The sequence below is a fragment of the Micromys minutus genome (assembly GCF_963924665.1).
Source record: "Micromys minutus genome assembly, chromosome: 2".
Classification (NCBI taxonomy): Eukaryota; Metazoa; Chordata; class Mammalia; order Rodentia; family Muridae; genus Micromys; species Micromys minutus.
Window position 1 is genome coordinate 58,448,828 of NC_137971.1, and position 18,988 is coordinate 58,467,815.

The 18,988-nt window shown below is 53.6% G+C and overlaps 2 protein-coding genes across 3 annotated transcripts; one reads left to right on the forward strand and one right to left on the reverse strand.

Moving 5' to 3' along the window:
• The first annotated feature begins 2,689 nt into the window (after positions 1-2,689).
• On the forward strand, positions 2,690-6,400 carry SIGIRR (single Ig and TIR domain containing). The gene is made up of 9 exons (XM_080913617.1): positions 2,690-2,814; positions 3,702-3,900; positions 4,290-4,420; positions 4,502-4,642; positions 4,892-5,035; positions 5,137-5,239; positions 5,315-5,465; positions 5,666-5,855; positions 6,151-6,400. The coding sequence occupies exons 1-9, from the start codon at positions 2,808-2,810 to the stop codon at positions 6,312-6,314; spliced, it is 1,230 nt and encodes a 409-aa protein (XP_080769743.1). The 5' UTR covers positions 2,690-2,807; the 3' UTR covers positions 6,315-6,400.
• Positions 6,401-7,379: 979 nt separating this feature from the next.
• PKP3 (plakophilin 3) lies at positions 7,380-17,683 on the reverse strand (the record flags this gene model as incomplete). 2 transcript variants are annotated; one of them, XM_080911850.1, is made up of 14 exons in its annotated part: positions 7,380-7,473; positions 7,663-7,750; positions 7,845-8,037; positions 8,197-8,350; positions 8,672-8,857; positions 8,953-9,123; positions 9,199-9,316; positions 9,786-9,960; positions 11,996-12,200; positions 12,720-12,843; positions 12,940-13,562; positions 13,689-13,768; positions 15,931-16,126; positions 17,573-17,683. In XM_080911850.1, the coding sequence occupies 14 exons, from the start codon at positions 17,681-17,683 to the stop codon at positions 7,438-7,440; spliced, it is 2,460 nt and encodes an 819-aa protein (XP_080767976.1). In that variant the 3' UTR covers positions 7,380-7,437. The 2 variants fall into 2 exon arrangements, with proteins under 2 accessions (XP_080767976.1, XP_080767977.1); XM_080911851.1 differs by lacking the exon at positions 17,573-17,683 and having other exon boundaries at positions 15,931-16,217.
• Positions 17,684-18,988: the final 1,305 nt, after the last annotated feature.

An 18,988-nucleotide genomic window follows, 5' to 3' on the forward strand; every position in this document is an offset into this window, starting at 1 on the left:
GTAAAGGGGAGACTGGGAAGGGAGACAACATTTGAAATGTAAATAATAAAATAACCATTTTTAAAAATGAAGAAAGGAAGAAAGAAAAGGGCTCTGCTACCTCACCTCAGCTCTAAGCTAATGCCTGTGAGATTTCACAGCTATTCACTCCTCCCAGTCTTTCGCCTAGGAAGTGGACAGGGTAAGGATCAGAGATAAACATGCTCTAGGTTTCATTATTGGTCACCTGTTTCTGAGAGATCCCCTTTGCCACAGTAGGTCAGAGGTGAGTCATGGATGGGGCTTTTTGTTGTTGTTGTGGGGGTTGGGGGCAGATAGCATAAATAAATTCAATGAGAATAGTATTTAAAAAAAAAAAAATGTTACCAGGCTTGGTGCATGCCTTTAATCCCAGCACTCAAGAGACAGAGGCAGGTGGAGCTCTGAGAGTTCCTGGCCAGCCTGGTCTATATAGACAGTTCCAGGTCAACCAAGATTACATAGCAAGACCTTGTGACACAAAGGGTGTGTGTGTGTGTGTGTGTGTGTGTCTCTGTGTGTGTGTGTGTGTGTGTGTGTCAGAATCTAGGAGGCATGCCTCCTACTCAGCTTGTCTCCCTTGTGCACGTTTAAGATGACTTTTGCTGGGCATCTTCTTGCCAGGATCTGCACATCACACTAACCCCTGCCACCTGGAGTAACTTGCACTGGGACAAATGTGGTGCTTAGGAACTAGGGCGGCCCGGGAAGAAGTGGCCTTCTTATTCAGAGTTACAGGAAGAGCCAGGGAAGGCGGGGCAAAGACCGCCAACAACCGCCCCGCCAGGGGAAGGGGTGGGTACCTGGGTGGGGTTTAGGTTTAGGAGAGGATGTGACTGCAAGGCCAGGAAACTACGGGGGAAAGTTCTGACTAAAATATACATCAACAAAAGCCGGGTCCTCGCCCAAGCTTGGTGATGCATTGTGGGTAGCCACAATACTGTGGCTCCTCTCTGGGGCCCAGCTGAGGGGACAATTTGCTCCCAAGTGCATGCTACTGACCTCAATGGCCATCTCCCTTCTGGAGGAAAGATCTGGAACCAGGTGACTGTGTTTTCCCTATTGCTCTGAGTGATCCTGTGGCCTTGTGGTCTGTCCTTGGAGGTAGGCTTGGCTGAAGTGAGGGCCATGGAGCTGAGGTGCATGAAGACATTGTGTGTGCGGTGTGTGTGTGCTGGGTGGGTACCTGTAGCTCCTCAGGTTATTCAGGAATGAGCCTGTGAGGTGAAGTGTATGTAGGGAAACCCTGTGGGGAAAAGCAGTGCTGTATGGAAGATACACATGTGCACACATAGGCAAAGGTGAACTCAGTGTGGCTGAGTGGGGGACAGAGAGGGAATGTGCACACACAGAATGTGAAAGAGAGGAGGGCACAGGCGAGGACACCTGCTGCTTCATTGAGTCACATCCAGGAAGTTCGGTCTCGACTTCTGGCAGTCTCTGCAGCTGCCTTTGTAGGAGTTGAGGGTTATGGCAGGATGTGCTCTAGGACCTGCTGGGCTATGCACGGGTATGTACTTCTGGTCACTCTGAGGGGTCATCTGAGTAGCTTTGGTGGGTGGTTCTGCTTCCGGGATTGTAATAGGACTCCCCTTCACCCCAAAGGCACCCCTGAAAGTAAGGTGCTTCTTGCTGAGCTAGCTCCCAAGCCGGAGTTTTCTGACTGAGCATTACCCAGCGCAGAGCAAAGGGAGACAGAGTAAGAGACTCATTAAAGCTTCTGGGGCCTTAGGTATAGGAGGGGCATCTGAGGCAGGCCAGGCCCAGGGTCTGGGGGCTTGACCCCATGTTCCTGCTGCCCATGTGTCTATGAAGCCAGCATGGAGAAGAGTAGAAACTCAATAAATGCTTGTTACATAGAGGGAGTCATCTGTGTTTAGGGTTACCCAGAGGGGTTCCCAAGGTCCTTCAGAGTGGCCTCTATAGCAGCCTGATCCCATTTACTTCTCCTGGCTCAAATGAGTGTCAGGGTGTCCACAGGTGTGACGTGCCCATTTACACGTGCACGTGCAGCTGCATCCAGAGCAAAATCTCAGTCAGGGGCTGGAGAGATGGCTCAGTGGTTAAGAGCACCGACTGCTCTTCCTGAGTTCAATTCCCAGCAACCACATGGTGGCTCACAACCATCTGTAATGGGAATCCGATGCCCTCTTCTGGTGTGTCTGGAGACAGCTACAATGTACTCACATACATAAAACAAATAAATCTTTAGAAATTCTTTACAGTTAGGTTTCACTTATGGCTTATATCCCTTAATCCCCAGGTCCTGGCCAGGTGACAAGTACCCATGCACCCACCTGCATACAGCAATCCATCCATTACAGGGGACAGCCAGGAATGAGGTTAACTGCTATCTTCTGAGGTCAGATCCTTCTTGGAGCATGTCTTCTGTGTCCCTGAGTCACCACCGTGGCCACAGAACAAGTGAAGGTGGTCCATGGGCCTGCCCTTCTTAAACCGTGTAAGGCAGAATCTACTCTGGGCTTGTATCTAGGAGTTCACCCAGCACGCTGAGACTGGCCGAGGTTGCAAGGCAGCTAGCTATCTGGTGTGCAGCCAGTACTGCTGGTGGCTGACAGTTACTGGTTAACTCATCCTGTTCCTGTTTAACTTGTCCCCTGGGGATGGTGGCAGCCTCTGACCTCCGGGACCTCCTGTCCACCTGGCTGAATAGACAGAAAGGAGTCCTTCTCAGCCTTCAGTGGGCCCATCTGCTCGGTTAAGGAGCCACCGTGGTGCCAGGGGTGGAACCCGCATTCGGCCTGCCGTGAAGAGGTCCTGGAAGAGCCATGGCAGGTAGGCAAGCCAGAGAGGGCCAGGACAAAGTCTCCACCCCAGTTTCTCCCTGTCAGGCTGGCCCTGTGTTGCACTCTCTGCTCAACTCTGTGCTTGGGTACATGCCAGAGGTCAGGGCCTATGCTCGCCCCTTCTTTCTAGTAGTTGGTTCTGAACTCAGGGCAGTGATGAAAGCCTCTACTTTTCTCCTGCCCAAGGCCTCCAGATGAGGCGTACAGGAATCAGTAAGCCCAGGAACCTCACTGGGGTCCTGGGGGTGTGAATGTGAAATGAGGTAATTCAGAGTACCTCTCCAGCCTCCTGCTAGGGTCACATTTTTACTTAAAAATGGGAACATTTTGGCCTCCGAGAAATAGGAGGGCAGTCCGAGGCCAGTGGAGGATTCCTGGAAGCCCAGACTCTGGCTTGTCCTGTCTCCGAGGAAGAAATTAGAATGCTATATGTGTTCTTTCAACCTTTGGTACCCGTAGTCCCTGTAGCTTTTCAGTAGAAGCCAGCCAGGCTGAGGGATGCAGACGCAGGCTCTGCTCTGATGGGGTAGTGTGGAAGCTGGACTCACGTCCAGCAGAGATGAACCAACAGATGGGCTCCTCTGGCTGGGCTGGCTCAGCGCAAAAATGACTCTGGCCACTCCTCTTTCTGTTAATGTTCCCCCTGAGCACAAGGCTGTCACATGAGGGCCAGCAGAGCACAAGCTGAGGAAAGACCGCAAGCCTGAGGCCTGTCCTGGAGGATCCATGATGGATGTAGTATGATCACTAATGCCACTCGCCCATTGCCTTTCTTTTGTTTTTTTTTTTTTTTTTACCCCTTGGTCATAGAGCATCTGTGGATAGCATGGCAGTAGGCACCCCAGCATGGCTGACCTGTTTGTACTCTTTCTGCAGGTGTCTGTGACAGGGCCCCTAATTTCCTTTCCCCATCTGAAGACCAGGCCTTGGGGCCTGCCCTTGGCAGTGCAGTTGCTTTGAACTGCACAGCTTGGGTAGTCTCTAGCCCCCAGTGTCCGCAGCCATCAGTACAATGGCTAAAAGATGGTCTGGCGCTGAGCAATGGAAGCCACTTCAGTGTCCATCAGGACTTCTGGTAAGAGACTGAGGCATCCAGGATTAGAGTAACCACTGGGATATACCTGTAGCCAGCCTTTCTGACCCACCTGAGCGAGGGTTATGTGCAGCTTGTCCAAACCTGACATGCGCAAGTATTCCCATGGCCACAGATAGAGGGTTGACTTTGGGAGCAGGTCTACATTTATTCATGTATCTTGTAGACAGTCTAGGGATAGAATTCTAAGTCTTTAATGGTCTATTGACTAACTAAGCCTGTGACCAAAGGATTCCCATGATCCAGGTTCTAATTCTGGTTACTTAGCCCAAATCTGCAATCTCTCCCTGGGTGTATCCCAGACAGGTAGGACTTTGGGCATTCCCTGATGTTCTTGGTCCCCAGGTGAGGGTTTGGCCTGCTTTTCCCAGGGTCAGCGCCAACTTCTCAGAGATTGTGTCCAGTGTTCTGGTGCTCAACTTGACCAATGCTGAGGACTACGGAACCTTCACCTGTTCTGTCTGGAACGTTAGCTCCCACTCCTTCACTCTCTGGCGAGCTGGTGAGGGAATTCAAGGTGGTGGAGGGCAAGGGTTTCCTGTAGTCCTAACGTTAAAGGAATAGTGATTTTCCCTGTCTGCAGGCCCCGCTGGCCATGTGGCTGCAGTGCTGGCTTCCCTCCTTGTCCTGGTGGTTCTGCTGCTGGCGGCCCTGCTCTATGTTAAGTGTCGTCTGAACGTGCTGCTTTGGTACCAAGACACTTATGGGGAGGTGGAGATGAATGGTATGTAGGGTTCTGCACGGATTAGGGCACGGAATTCTGCCAAGGGCCAAGCTGCATGCTGGGTTCAGTCCTGGGTGGAGGGAGTAATAGCTCTAGAGGGTTCTAGGTGAAAGGCAGTGAGTGGAAAGGCAGTGTCTCAGAACGGCACTGGATTGGGGTCAACCGAAGGAAGAGATATGTTCACAGAAGTGCTGGCTATGAAGTACGGGTGTCTCTATAACTAGCCGTGCTGACTGGCTTTCTCTACAGATGGGAAGTTATACGACGCGTACGTGTCCTATAGCGACTGCCCAGAGGACCGCAAATTTGTAAATTTTATTCTGAAGCCTCAGTTGGAGAGGCGTCGGGGATACAAGCTCTTCCTAGAGGACCGCGACCTCTTGCCGCGCGCGGGTACCGCCCATGTTCTGCCTCCAAGTGCCTACTCTGTTCCCTAGTCCCGCCCTTGTTATTGGCCCCGCCTCTCATCCGCCTGTCCACGCCCTTGCCTACAGAGCCCTCTGCCGACCTTTTGGTGAACCTGAGTCGCTGTCGGCGTCTCATCGTTGTTCTTTCAGATGCCTTCCTGAGCCGGCCCTGGTGTAGCCAGAGCTTCCGGTGCGTCGGGCTGTTGGCTTGGGGTTGGGAACCAGGAGGCCTATCCTGTCTCTCCTGACAATCCGGTCTCCGCAGGGAGGGACTGTGCCGCCTACTGGAGCTCACCCGCAGACCCATCTTCATAACCTTTGAGGGCCAGAGGCGTGAGCCCATACACCCTGCTCTCCGTCTCCTGCGCCAACACCGCCACCTCGTGACCCTGTTGCTTTGGAAGCCTGGCTCCGTGGTGCGAAGGCTGGGGTCGGGGGTGGGGGTGGGGGTTTGGGGGATTGGGAGGCTTGGTGGGTGGTTGTGAGTGGGTGCCTGGAATGCTGGAGGGCTAGGGGACCTGCAAGCCCAGCAGTGCTATTTGGGCCTGGGTGGCTAGAGGCTTCCAGTTTGTAGATCTCCATGTGTTTATAGTGACGGTCCAAACCTGCCCCCCAGACACCTTCTTCTGATTTTTGGAAAGAGCTACAGCTGGCACTGCCACGGAAGGTGCAATACAGGCCGGTAGAGGGAGACCCCCAAACCCGACTTCAGGATGACAAAGATCCAATGCTAATCGTGAGAGGACGTGCTGCCCAGGGCGGGGCCATGGAGTCAGAGCTGGATCCAGACCCTGAAGGAGACCTGGGTATGCTCTCTGCAGATCAAGGGGTCACACACAGCTCCAGCGTCCTGGAAAGGACCCAGGCTTGGAGGACTCTGGCATCGAGAGATCCTGCCTCCTAAGGAGGTTTGACCTCCACTGACAGTGGCCCTCACTGCCTCTTACTGGGGAGGAATTCTTAGGCCTCTGTGGGGAACTTTCAGAGCTTCTAGTGTCTCTGTGGCTGGTGGGTGAGCATGAAGTAACCCCTTCTGGTCACAGATCCTAGTAGAAGACTGGCTGTAGATCTTGCAGCCTCAGGCCTTGTGGTATCCTGCAGGTGTCCGTGGACCTGTCTTTGGGGAGCCACCAACTCTACTGCATGAAAGCAGGGTCTCCATAGGAGAGGGCCATGGCAGTGAAATGGATGTCTCTGACCTTGGCTCTCGAAACTACAGTGCACGAACAGACTTCTACTGCCTTGTGTCTGAGGATGATGTGTAGCCCTTATCCTAGCAGCCCAGATCATGAGATCATGGTGGCAGCTCCCGGGGTAGAGGCAGGCACTACTTCTCAGGACCACAACAACCCTTGCCTCTATCCCTGGGCCTCAGGAAAGGTGTGTGGTTCCAGGGTGTCACAAAATAAATCCTCTTGGTTCCTGCCTGGGTTTATTTCTCCCTGGGTGGTAACTGCTATGCCTCTTATGGCTTCCACCATGAGACCCTGACTTTTCCTTCTCATCCTTACCAGCACCACGTTTCTCAGGCTGTTCTCCACTCAAACCTGCCTTCTACTCTCAGCTACCCCATCATATCCCTTGCTCTGATAGCTCCTAGTATCCCTCCTTGGCACTTGGTTGGGAGTATGACTGTCTCTAGTCCTCTCTCATTAGGACAGATCTTTCAGCAAGAAGCCACGGTTTATAATTTTACAAGGAGTAGTTTCTGATTTCCTCCTTTTGATACTCCTGGACTTCAAGCCTTGTGCAGCCAGTCTGATCTTCTGGCCAGGGCACCTCCTAGCACTAGCTCAGGGTGGACAGAGAATATTGGGCGTGTTTATGACATGGATTGTTCCGGAAGTCCTCAGCACTGCTGTGTTTATGCCTCAGATAGCAGTAAGATTGGTTATCTCCTTTATTCCCTTCCCTGTCCTGTGTCTTCTGCCTTGGGAGGCCTCCGTGTAGGCCTGGAGGTGTGTCTTCTGGGACAGGTAGGCATGTTTGGGGACAATGTACAGTTCAGGATCTCTGGCCAGTCATGGAAACACATGGAGCTGGGGCTGTGTTCAAAAACCACCTTTATTCCCAGTGTTGATGTCACAAAGCTGTCAGGCCATGGGCAGCCCCACCCTTGCCACTGTGACTAATCACCACCCAGTACACCAGAGCAGCTCAAGCCCTCCCCTCCCCCTGCCTGCAGAAGCCAATCGAGCCCCGGTCGAAAGCGCCTTTTCTTTTCTGGTGGCCCTGGCCCAGAAAAGGGTTCACACAGGACTCCAGAGAAAGAGAGAAAGAGAGAGAGGTCCTGTGGTCATCAGCTCCTTTTCTATGTGCTGTGGGACAGCAGGAGCTGAGCCTATCTCTTGGAAGCTGGATCACTTCACCTCCAGGAGGCTTCTTCACCTATGGGCCCAGGAAGTCCTCTTTCCGGTAGCCTTTCTGCAGTGAAGAGAGGACAGAGATCAGGACTGTCTTTGCTATCCCTGAGATCCTGCCTTCTTCATAATGGTCTGAGCATAGCCTGGGCCTCTTGCCTCTGTTTCAGGCTTGTGTCCCTCCCCTGGTGACCTGCATCTTGTGCTGAGCCTCATGCCCCAAAACCCTGTTGGCAGACTCTGTAAAACATACCGCCCGGAAGTCACGGTGTAGCTTGCTGTACTGCCAGAGGTTGGCCAAGAGGCTGGAGGCTGCCCGGGAGGACTTCTCGCTGTCAGGGCTGTGGGCATTTCAAGAGGGTCAGGGTCAAGACTAGGAGGTTGGATGGGTGGGGCATACTGTGGCCATGTTGTTGTGGGTTGGTTGGCCCTTACCTATCCCTCTTCTTTTTGATGAAGACCAGCTTTCGGAGCCCATCAAAGTAGAGCAGGTCCCGGGCAGCAATGGGGCTGGCTACTACCAGGTTGTTGAGCACAGCTATGATGTTGACCAGCACCTCAGCTGGGGGACACTTCTCACCCACACTACCAGGAAGCTTCTCAATCAGGTGGCTCACTACCTTTGTGGCTGATAAGAGGTTAGGGTCAGTCTGCCATATTCCCTGTGTCCAGAACCTCTGCCTCCCCTGGGGGCTGACACACACCTGCCCGCCCCATTTGACTTGCTAACCAGAAGCCAGCTCCTTGGGAGACATGGGCTGTGTACTGGACCAGGGACAGAACTCACACATCTCGTCCTTGTTCCTGGCATTCCGAGACAGGTTTCGGATGAGGCCAGTCAGTGAGCGCAGTTGGTTGTGGTCAGCAGTGCGAACACGGTCCAGCAAGGGGTTCAGGATGCGCTCTTGTTCCAGGGCCAGGCGGCTCAGCACACCTGCCCACTGCAGGAGAGGCAGGGAATACGGTGAAGCTCAGAAACAGCCCAGCTAGCCCTAGACAGCCCTGTTCAGGACTGAAGCAGAATCACTTCATTCCTTGCCTGCTACTTCTGCCTGTCAGGACCTGATCAGGTAACTCTTCTGCTCAGAATGTCCGAACCCAAATCCACAAAGGGTCCCATTCCTCAGGCTGAGCAAGGGTTTTATGTCTCACCCTTAGGGATCCTTCCCGCAGCACACCATGAATTCCTAGGGTGTGGCTTACTTCCATGAGCCCCGAGTGCTTAGCCTAAGACCAGGAGTGGGGCCTGTCAGCCTACTGACCCTGCGGTCCCCCGCGGTGATATTCTGCAGTGCTCCAGCGGCTGCCTCTGTTGTATGCCGATTTAGTTCACAGCGCTGCAGCAGTCGGTTGTACAGCCCCACGATCTGGGGGCTCCACAGCCACTCGAGGCCCTTGGGATCCTTAGATACTTCAGCAAAGGTGAGTGCATCAGCTGTGAGAGGAAGCTGGTGGGAGGGTACAGGGATCAGCCAGGGGTACAACTGAGGTCAGAGCATCAGGCTGGTACTCCCTGTCTCTGGCCTCCCAGGTTTGGGCTCACCTCTCGCAGCCGCCGACTCTGTGGTGTAAAGCAGCCCACCACTTCACCAGGCGGTGCCCCCGTCATGTCCCTGCGCCCACGGCCTTCAAGCCGCTGCAGTGCTGATGGTGGCATCTCGTCATATAGGCGGTAGGACAAATTCCTCAGCACACACACAGCATTTTCCACACTCTGAAGGGAGGAACACAGGGTGATCAGAGTGGGCCGAAGCCCCTGGGCCCCCTTGGCTCACCAGCTGCCCCTCACCTTGTCCTCACACTTGCCCACGTCCAGGGCATGGTTGATGTAGGTGACCAGAGCATCCACTAGCCCGTGGCACTCACGCATCTTCTGGCGAGTGGCCTGGGAGGCTGAGCTGAGGTTCCTGGGGATGGAGGCAGATCAGAGATTCCCCAGGGATACAAACACAGACCCTTCAGGGAGCCTCGAAGTGCCACCTCAGGGACCCTTAACCTGAAGCCCCTGTCCTGGAGATGAGATCACCAGGCACTGGTCGATCCATCCCAAGTTGGTACTGGCCCCCATGCCCTTCTGTTCCTGGATCTTACCAGATGCTCCTGGCCCTGCCCTTCACGTATTCATCCCCCCACCTAACTCCTTAAAGTTTAGGAAGATGGATGTCAGGACAAGAGATTTGATTCAATGAATCATAAAGGGTGTCTTGCCTATCCCTCTCTTTTCTCTGCTGTTTATGTCTCCCAGTGGGCTTGGTTAACCATTCTTGTCAATAGGGGCAAATGAACATGCTTCTTCTAGAAGTTTCCCTAATCCTTCTCTGGTAACTGGCTCCCTCCCCTCTGCATCTCCTGGCCCAGTGCCTCCACTTAGCATACCTGAGGAAGCCAGTAGCATTGTAGAAGATCTCTGCCTCAGAAGCATTCTGCTGGATGAGGGGGGGCCCACCTGCCCCTGACAGGGGGCTCAGCACCAGATCTGTGAGCTGCTCCAGTGTATCTCGGGCGAGGCGGTCCTTCAAGTGGTCACTGGAGGACAGATTCCATAGGATCCCTGCACAAGATGGGGCCAAGGATGGAGTCAGGGTCTGTTCCCTGGCTCTTTTGCTTCCGCTGGGGAAGGTGCACAGCAGGCTCTCCACATTTTTTTTTTTTTTTTACAAAGATTTCTTTCTTTAAAAAAAAAATATGTTATGTGTCCGTGTGTGGGTATATCATCACAAGCACATGAGTTCAGGTACCCATGGAGCCCAGAAGAAAGCATCAGAGCCCCTGCAGCTGGAGTTACATGCAGTTATGAACTGCCTCCTGTGGGTGCTGGGAACCGAACCTGGGTCTTTTGGAAGAGCAGCAAACACTTTAGTCACTGGGCCATCTCTTTAGCTCTTGACCCCACACTTTCTTGAAGCCTTGCCTTACTCTAGAGCTCCTTTGGGGAGGTCCTCAGTGTGACCTTTGCAGGCTAAGGGCAGGAGCAGAGCAAGAAAGACAAACAAGGTGTGGGAATTTGAAGGCTTAGGAGTGGAAGCGAATGGAAAGAGAACCTGGGCTCAAAGATGCTGCTCAGGGGAGGAGCACTTGCTCTGCTTGTGTACTGGAGTAACATACCAGTGCCACAGAAAACAAGAAGTGTACTGGAGTACTGTACCAGTGCCACAGAAAACAAGAAGAAAGAGGAGTCGCAAAAAAGAGTTTTGTAGGTGAGACACTTATAATCTAGGAATTTAGGAAGTGAAAAATAGAAGAATTGCCATGATTTTTAGGCTGTCCTGGACCTTCTCCCACAATCAATAGACACAGAGTTACATGCCTTTAACCCCAGCATTTGAGAAACACGGGCAAGTAATTCCTGTGAATCTGAGCCCAGCCTGGTCTATATAATGAGTTCTAGGTCAGCCAGAGCTACATAGTGAGACCCTGTCTCACAACATATGCAACAGTAACAAACACTGACAACAGTAAGCTTAGCTTGGTGTGATGGCTCAAGCCTATCACAACAGCTCAGAAGGATGCAGGATTGCTGTGAGTTCATGGCCAGAGTGTGGCACATAGTTTAGTGTACAGAGTGGGACAATGACACCGGGTTGAGGAAGGCCAGAGACATGGCTCAGTGGTTAAGAGCACAGGATGCTCTTCCAGGGGACTTGGGTTCAATTCCGCGCACCTACATGATAGTTCACAACCATCTCTAACTCCAGTTCTAGAAGGACCTGATGCCCTCCTCTGACTCCCATGGGCACTGGGCATACATGTGGTGTACAGACTTTCATGCAAGCAAAACATCCATACATATAAAATAAAATTAATAAATTGAATATATCAGGGGATGGAGAAATGGCGGAGTGGAGCACTTACTGGTTTTATAGGGGGCACAGAATTGGTTCCCATTTCCAACATGGCTTTTAATCACCAACTGTAATTCAATTTTCAGAAGATTTAATGCCCTCTTCTGACCTTTCTGGGTACCAGGCATATATATGGTAAACATACAAACATGCAGGCAAAAACCTCATGTACATAAAAAAAAATAAAAAATAGGCAAGTCTTTAAAAAAAATAAACTAGGCTTAGTGGTACACATCATTAATCCCAGCACTCAGGAAGCAGAGGCAGATCTCTATGGCTTTAAAACTAGCCTGATCTACATAGTGAGTTTCAAAACAGCCAAGGCTGTATAGTAAGTTCCTGTCTAAAATAAATAAATAGATAGATAGATAGATAGATAGATAATAAATAAATGAAATGGCTCAGCAGGTAAAGGTGCTTTCTGCCCAAGCCCAGTTTCCTTAGTTTGATCCCCAGAACCCATGGTGGAAGGAGACTACTAAAGTTGCCCTCTGACCGACACATGTCCGCTTGTTGGATACATTCATATCCACCAAGTGATGGTAAATCAGATAAGCAACAACAGCAGCAAGAAACTTGAGCAACAAACCCTCCAAAATGCAAGATGGGACAGAGAAGGCATAAGATGAAGATTGTTGAGGATAAGGGAGGAAAAGAGAGGAGTATGCAAGAGAGGGGTGGGGATAGGACAGGTGGGAGGGCAGAAGGAGGGGACAGAGTGGAGAGGAAGAGGCACAAGGGTACCTGTAACATTTTTGCGTAGCTCATCATCCTGCTCTCGAAGTGTCCGCAACAGCTCAAAAATGCCATTCTCCTCTACCAGTGCCAGCTTGTTGTCTACATTGTCATAGATGAGGTTGCGCATGGCACCTGTGGCGTGGCGCTGCACCTCCTGGTTGGCGTGGTTGAAGAGCTTCACCAGCCTAGGCACTGCCTGAAGGCTGCGAGCCTGTGGCACATATATACACATGTATGTGGACACATGCAGACTGAAAATGCATGCAGACGTGTCTGCAGGCATGGAACTAAGTGCATATGTAAGTAGGTAATCCAGATGGTACAGGGTAGGATAGGCAAGTCTGTACCCAAGGCGTGCAAACATATTTTGGGGGTGCAGGTGTATGGATACGGTGATTATATATGCTACAGGCATATACAGGACTGTGCATGTAAATTCAGGCATATGGAGATGACGCAGCATAGATGTGCCACAGCTATGTGCACATAATGTATATGTGTGCAGGTGTATATCGGCGATGCGGGAATATACAAACAGGGCATTTCCACCCTTTCTTTGCTGAGGACACAGAAAGGTGAGGTTTGCCCAGCCAGCCTAGTGATTAGCAAGCAGGGCTAAGGATCATAGTTCAGGGAAGGTTGGGGGCTAGCGAGGACAGTCATCCGGGACATCAGGGCCGGTGGGGCAGTCATCGAGAGATAGCAGGGGATGGTCAGTGGGATTTGTCACCTGCTTCTTGGCTGCTGCATCACTGTAGCATCTGTGTTGGATGTAAGCTGCTCCCAGCACCTGCAGGTTGGGGTCTGAGGCCATGAGGTACTTGACTGCTGAAGGCAGGTCAATGTCATCAAAGCTGTAGAGTCAGGGGTTAGTCAGTGGCCAGGCAGACCTTAGATTTGGGCCAGACAGTGATATAGTTCCCCTCCCTGCTCCAAGCCCAGCTCCTCACCCACTGCTGAGCCTCTGCAGGGTCCGATGGCCTGTGTAGCTGTCCAGCCCACGTACATCCGGCAAGTGGCCTGAGTCAGCCAGGCTAAGACTGAGGCTGCGCACAGACGGAGCTCGGGCCACTGGCTCCAGGCCAGCACCTGACACTGACCCAGTACCCCCACGGCTTCGGTGGCTGCTCTGAAATCTTTGTAGGGTTCGCATGGCAGGTGCACGGATGGTCCTGCTGGGTGGTCCCTCAGTGGCCTCTGGCCAGTCCAGGCCTCCTGCTCTGCTAGAGCTTGAGCTAGCCTGGCGCTCATAAGCATAGGCCCTGTAGGTAGAGGCGGCTGCAGGCTCCAGTTGCTCAGATACCACGCTGTAACGGTCGTCCAGGCCCCCTGGCCCCAGCCTCAGTGAGCGCAGGGATAATGTGTCATAGTCAGCTCTGCTGGCTGCCCCACCTCGCTCATGGAAGGACACTGGCCGGGTGGGCATAGGCTGGGCACCCCCATATCCCACAGCCCCAAAGGCACTGCCCCCATTGTGAGCAGAACTCAGCCTCCGACTGCAGGTCAGATCCACGGCTGAGCGGGAAGACCAGGAGGCTGGGCTGTAGGCCGGCTTGGCGATGGGCCGGAAGGTCTATGGGAGGGGAGGGCACAGTGAAGGGGTATGTGGGGTTTACCTGGTACCCTCCCCTTCTGATCTGGAGCGCCCAGCCTCCCCTGTAGAGCCTCCCCCTCAGTGTGGACTGTAGAGCTGACTCACCGAGGTCTTGTCTCCACTCATGCCCTGGGATCGGGAGCTGAAGCCAGTCTGCATAGTGTGGTATTGACCCCTGGGCAAGCCTATGGACAGAGACCGTGACAGAAAAGTGTTGGCTGTTTTTCTTCTTTCTGCCAGAGGTCTCTGATCACAGTCCTGGGTGTGACATCAGACCCAGGGCAAGGAGGCCAAGTCGGTTTTGGAGCTAATCCCCTTTCCGTGGTTCTGCCGTGGCCGAGGCTTGGCTTCATCCAGTCTGTTCTGGTCAGCCCTCTTTCCCTAGAACTCCAAACTGCCTTCTCTGTTCAAAGGAGTTCAGACAACTCACCCTGCTAACCTGTGGACTGCCTGGAGAATATGCCAGGGTCTCTCTCCATCAGCTGCTCAGTCCCTGCCAGAGCAGAGCATCTGGCCCCTTCAGGAAGTCAGCCCATCCTACCTCAACCCACTGTGACCTCCAATGAGCTCCTCTTGTGCCCAGTCTGTGTCTGTACCACAGTCACAAGGGAGTGAAATTGTACAGGCCAAGGATCCAGTCTCTCTGGATCAGTCTGCTCAGATTGGCAGTGGTAGAGCCACCTGGTAGAACCTGAGGCAGTCACCACGCCTATCCCATCCAGCTGCACATTAGTTGAGGACCAGGTGACAGCCCAGTTCTATGGTCAGTGGACAGAAACGTGGGTGGGAGGGAAGGGAGGGCTGGTCAGAAGTTTGGAATGATAGGTAGATGAATGGATTGGTGGAAGAGAAGGTGAAAAGAAGATCACACAGGCGTATAGAAAACAGGCATCTGGGGCTCAGTGGCTAGGAGCTCTGACTGCTCTTCCAGAGGTCCTGAGTTCAATTCCCAGCAACCATATGGTGGCTCATAACCATCTGTAATGGGATCTGATGCCTTTTTCTGATGTGCCTGAAGACAGTGACAGTGTGTTCACATACATAGATCTTTAAAAACCAAAGACAAAACAGGCAACTGAATGAACAGAGAGAGTGCAGAGTAGAGAGGCAGAGGTGAGGCCTCACAGGAAACATCATCCCAAGAGCTGATGGTGACAGTGGGCAGGCCTTGGGTGGACTCAGCCTTTGCTAAGGCTCCTTTGGTTCTGGGAAGAGTATCCTGAGCAGAGCACAGAGGTCAGTATCAGTATGAGGAAGGGGCCTTCCTTCACTCCTTCCGATTCTGCTCAGGGGGTGGACAGTCTGATGTTCCCCAGACCCACCCAGGTTAATGAGGCTTCTGGGCAGGGGCTGTTAACCCTTTGACGCTAGTGAGGGCCAGCCTAGGGGGCACACCCCAGCCTGGGGGACCTTACACCCACCCCCAAATTACTATCCTCCTCCCCCCTAATTAGCAGGGTAGCCAGGTGGTAATTAACCCTTCCCTGTACCCTCCCCCACCCCATGACCCCTGGGCATCAACTTGGCTCCAGTAAGACTTAGGCTCAGAAAGATTTTAGGCAGCAAGCCAGTTCCTGACCTGCCCATTTGCCAGACAGCCCTCTCCTTCTGGCCAGACATCATGGGACCACTGTGAACTGAGGTCTGGACCTCCGAACAGAGGTTCATTGTACTGTCTAAATTTCATTCCTGTTGTTGTAGCCTAGCAGGCATGGGAATGATGTTTCTGGAGTGACTGTCCTGAGCCTAGCATGTCTCAGTGACCCTCTAACACACACACACACAGCCCCTGAGGAGCACCCTGCGGGCTATTCTCATGAAGTGTAACTGGGTCACTCCTGGTAGGCCCAGTTCTGCAATTCCTCAGGGAGCCCCTGCTCCAGACAGACCTGGGCTCCATCCAGGATCATCCCTCTCTCTCATGCTACTTTTGTACGCACTCCCATTTGGTTAGGAGGCACTCTGGCCTCTCAGAGATCTCAAGAATGCCTTCATTCTATGGTGCTGGGAGGGGATGTATGTGGGGGAGGTGTTGACAACAGGTGGGCCTGGCTGCTTACCTTATGCCTCCCAAGTCTTTCCAACTTACGGAGTGGGTAGGCCCAGCCCCAGGACCCCTGTCCTGGCTGGGGAAGGAGGGATGCCCCACCCAGGCTGCTCCCTATGCTTGCTGGGGCGGGGCAGTGACTCAGAGCAGGCCTCTGTAAGGTGAGTCAAAGCCTGAACCCCTGAGCTTGTACGCCTCTGTCCCTCGCGCCACCACTCCTGTCCTAGCCACCTCCACCAGCCACTGTTACCACTACCAATTTCATCACCCTGTTGCCTACCATGTTCAGAGTTGGCCTACCTCTGGCGCTCTCCGTGGAGCCATCGAGCTCAGCAGACCCATTGTGCCGCGACTGCTGGCCCAGCTGCAGGAGGCGGGCTCGGACTTGCTCCTGGACTCTGGCAGCTCGAAGTCGATCAGCCTCCGGCCCCTCAGCACCCCGGCGATCCAGCTGTAGGTCCGAGGGCAGCGCCAGGGAACAAACACCAGCCTCAGGCTGCAGGGCAGACAGCAGGAAGTTACCTTCCTGCATAGTGACAGGGGCGACTAGCCAGCCCACCTGTCCTGGGCCTCTCGCTCCCCGGTCTTGTCCCTCGAGGCCCGGTTCCAGAGTCTCTTCCTGGCTGGCTCTCTTAGACAGACGCCCGCCCGCCCAGCCCAGAGCTTGGCTGGGGGCGGGGACACCTGGGCCAGGTGGGAGGGAGGGGCCTCTGCCGGTTTAAGGTGGAATTTGGGCGGAAGAACTGGCCCTGCGTGTCCTCAAGTCGCCTGGCCTTCCCTTTTCTCCTATCCCAGGACAGGGCCACAGGGACATGGGTTCTACTTGCTCTCAGTCTTCCAAGCCCCGTGGGGGCCAGCGTTCTTAGTATGAGAGTAGGGCAGGGAGCCTGTGGGGGCCTGTCACTACAAGCCGTATGAGGAGTGTCCCAGCTTGGGGGTTGGGAGCGCTAGAGCATCAAAGACCAAGCAGCCTCCAAGACAGCTGGACCCAGGCTTGGTGAGGTCCCAGCAGGGTTGGCATCCAGAGACGGTTTCAGGTTTATAGAGTCCAGGTAGAGGATAAAGTACCTGAGGGCTGGAGTTTTAGGGTCAAAATCAACTCCATGATGGCCCTAAACCTGGGCCTGACAACTCAATAAGAGAACCCAGTGAGGTGGACAATATGTCCACCCCCTGACCTGCAAACCTAGAAACTCACCCCAGCCTCTACCTGTACAGAGGCTTCAGAAGGGCTGCTTGGCCCTCTCTGCCACCTCTTTCCAGCTTCTGCCCCCCCCCCCCATGCCTGGGGTGGGAGGCCCGTTCCCAACATATGAGTCAGGGCAGGCAGGCGGGGCCGCCCCAAGGGGTTGACTCAGAGGGGCCTAGGCTCATGTCAGCACCTGCCAGGCTGGGGGGCCAGGAGGTTTTGGGGGAGAGTTGGGAAAGTGGGAAGGCTGGAAGTGAGGGGCACCAAAGCTTTTTCCTAGAAGGTTTCCCAAGCACCCTTGTCAGCATGTTGAGAGTTAGACCTGCCATCCAGGTAGGTTGGGAAGGTTAAAAGACAAAACTAGAAGAGTTGGCGTACAGGGACAAGTTACCTCACATGCCCGGACACTTCCCTTAAGCATTCCTGGGTCTCTATCCTTAGGCTGTACCTCTCTCTAGAACCTAGTCCCTGGGATTAGCCTGAGCTCTCTTTCCCATACCAGACCCTTTAAGAGGCTTGGTCTCTTAAAGACATTAACAGAGGTGACTAGGCGCAGAATCCTGGGAACGGAGAGTGCTCAGAGAAAAACAGCATCAGGGATAAGATCAGGGTGAGTCGGAAGGGCTGGAGGATGGAAGTCAGAGGTCAGAGGTTGTTGGGAAGAGAGCATGAAGTGCGAAGCCCCCTGACCCCAGGATAGAGTCTGGCTTGAGTCTATTGGCTGTGGATGGAGGCAGGAGCTAGGCAACCTACCTTGCTTCTGGTCTGGATCCCACTGGCCCCCTGGCTCATTCTGGAGGTCACCGATGTAGGACAACTCCTCCTGGGTTCCATCCGAGTCTGAGATCCTGTGGTGGGCTCCATCAGGGCCCAGCTCCTGTGGGCAACAGCCTCTGTTTAGAGATGGTACCGTGGGGGTACCCAAGGGTGGGGTGGGAACGTTGCACACCCGTCTCATCAGACCGGTTGCTTTTCTGGGAGATGTGTTTCGTGTGGAAAAATCCTGGGAGACAAGTTTGTGCGGCGCCGTGCGGCCTGGAGGCACACGCCTGGTCTGAAGAGGCCCGCCCTGCATACGCTAGGTCCACCCAGAGTCCTACAGCAGCCAAGCTTGGGAGTAGAGGGGGGCAAAGGGTTCCAGGAGAGTGAGAAGTGGAGACCCATAATTACACGGGGCTGCTGGGGGCTCAGGTGTGGTTGTAGCCAGGTAAGGAGGCACCTGGTGGGCAAGAGGACACAGCTTTCATAGCACCTGGATGGAAGGCCACAGTCAGCTTTGGGGGTCGGCTTGGCAGAGGGCTGTGGGTGCCACAGCTGTGACCTGCCTCCATAAGGACATGGGGACCGAGAGCTGTATCTACTTCTCACATCAGGTCTCAGGCCACCCACCTCTGAGTCTCGCCATCCCTAAAAAGCCTAGAATCTGGGCACGTCCTTTAATGGTTATATGGCTTTGGGGTCAGTTATTGCTCATTGAGTCTGTTCCTGTGGCTCTCCACCCCATGTTTGGATCTGTGTCTGACCCTGTGACCAGTGTCCCTTCAACTTCTGTGGCTCTCTGTCTTCTTGGAGGGAGGGCAGGAAGGGTGCAGCAGGGCTTCCAGGAGGGGGTGGTTTGATGCGTGAAGAAAGCTTACTCAAGGAACGGAGGGATGGATGGCTGAACCTCTGATGTAATCGGGCCTGAACCCTGGACCTCAGGATCATGACGAGTGAGTCGGGTCATGATGAGCTGTCGGTGGGCTGTCATCCATTCCCAATCCTCCTAGTGGCTGCCACCTCCCAGAGGGGAGTGTAAAGTGGGGGAGATGGGACTTGAGGGTTGCTAAATGGAGGAGGAGTAGGAGAATTCTGCTTGTGGACAGCACTTGAGGAAAGAGCTGGGGGAGGGGCAGAGAGTGAGTGGATGGCTGGAAGCCTGTGGATAGTTTAAAGGTGACAGATGGGCTTACTAGGGCGTGGAGGTTGAATGTCTAGGAGGAGAGCGTTAGGATATTAGCAGCAGAGTCTCTCAGACACTGATATCATGAGTATACCAGGGCACAGACAGGTTAAGGAGGTTCTTGGTGGTCATGAAGCCTGAGGGGCAGGGTGATGTCAGCGCTGCTTTGCTGTGAGTTGATGAACGGGCTGAGCCGGAGACCTGCGGTGTACATCCTTGTACGGGTG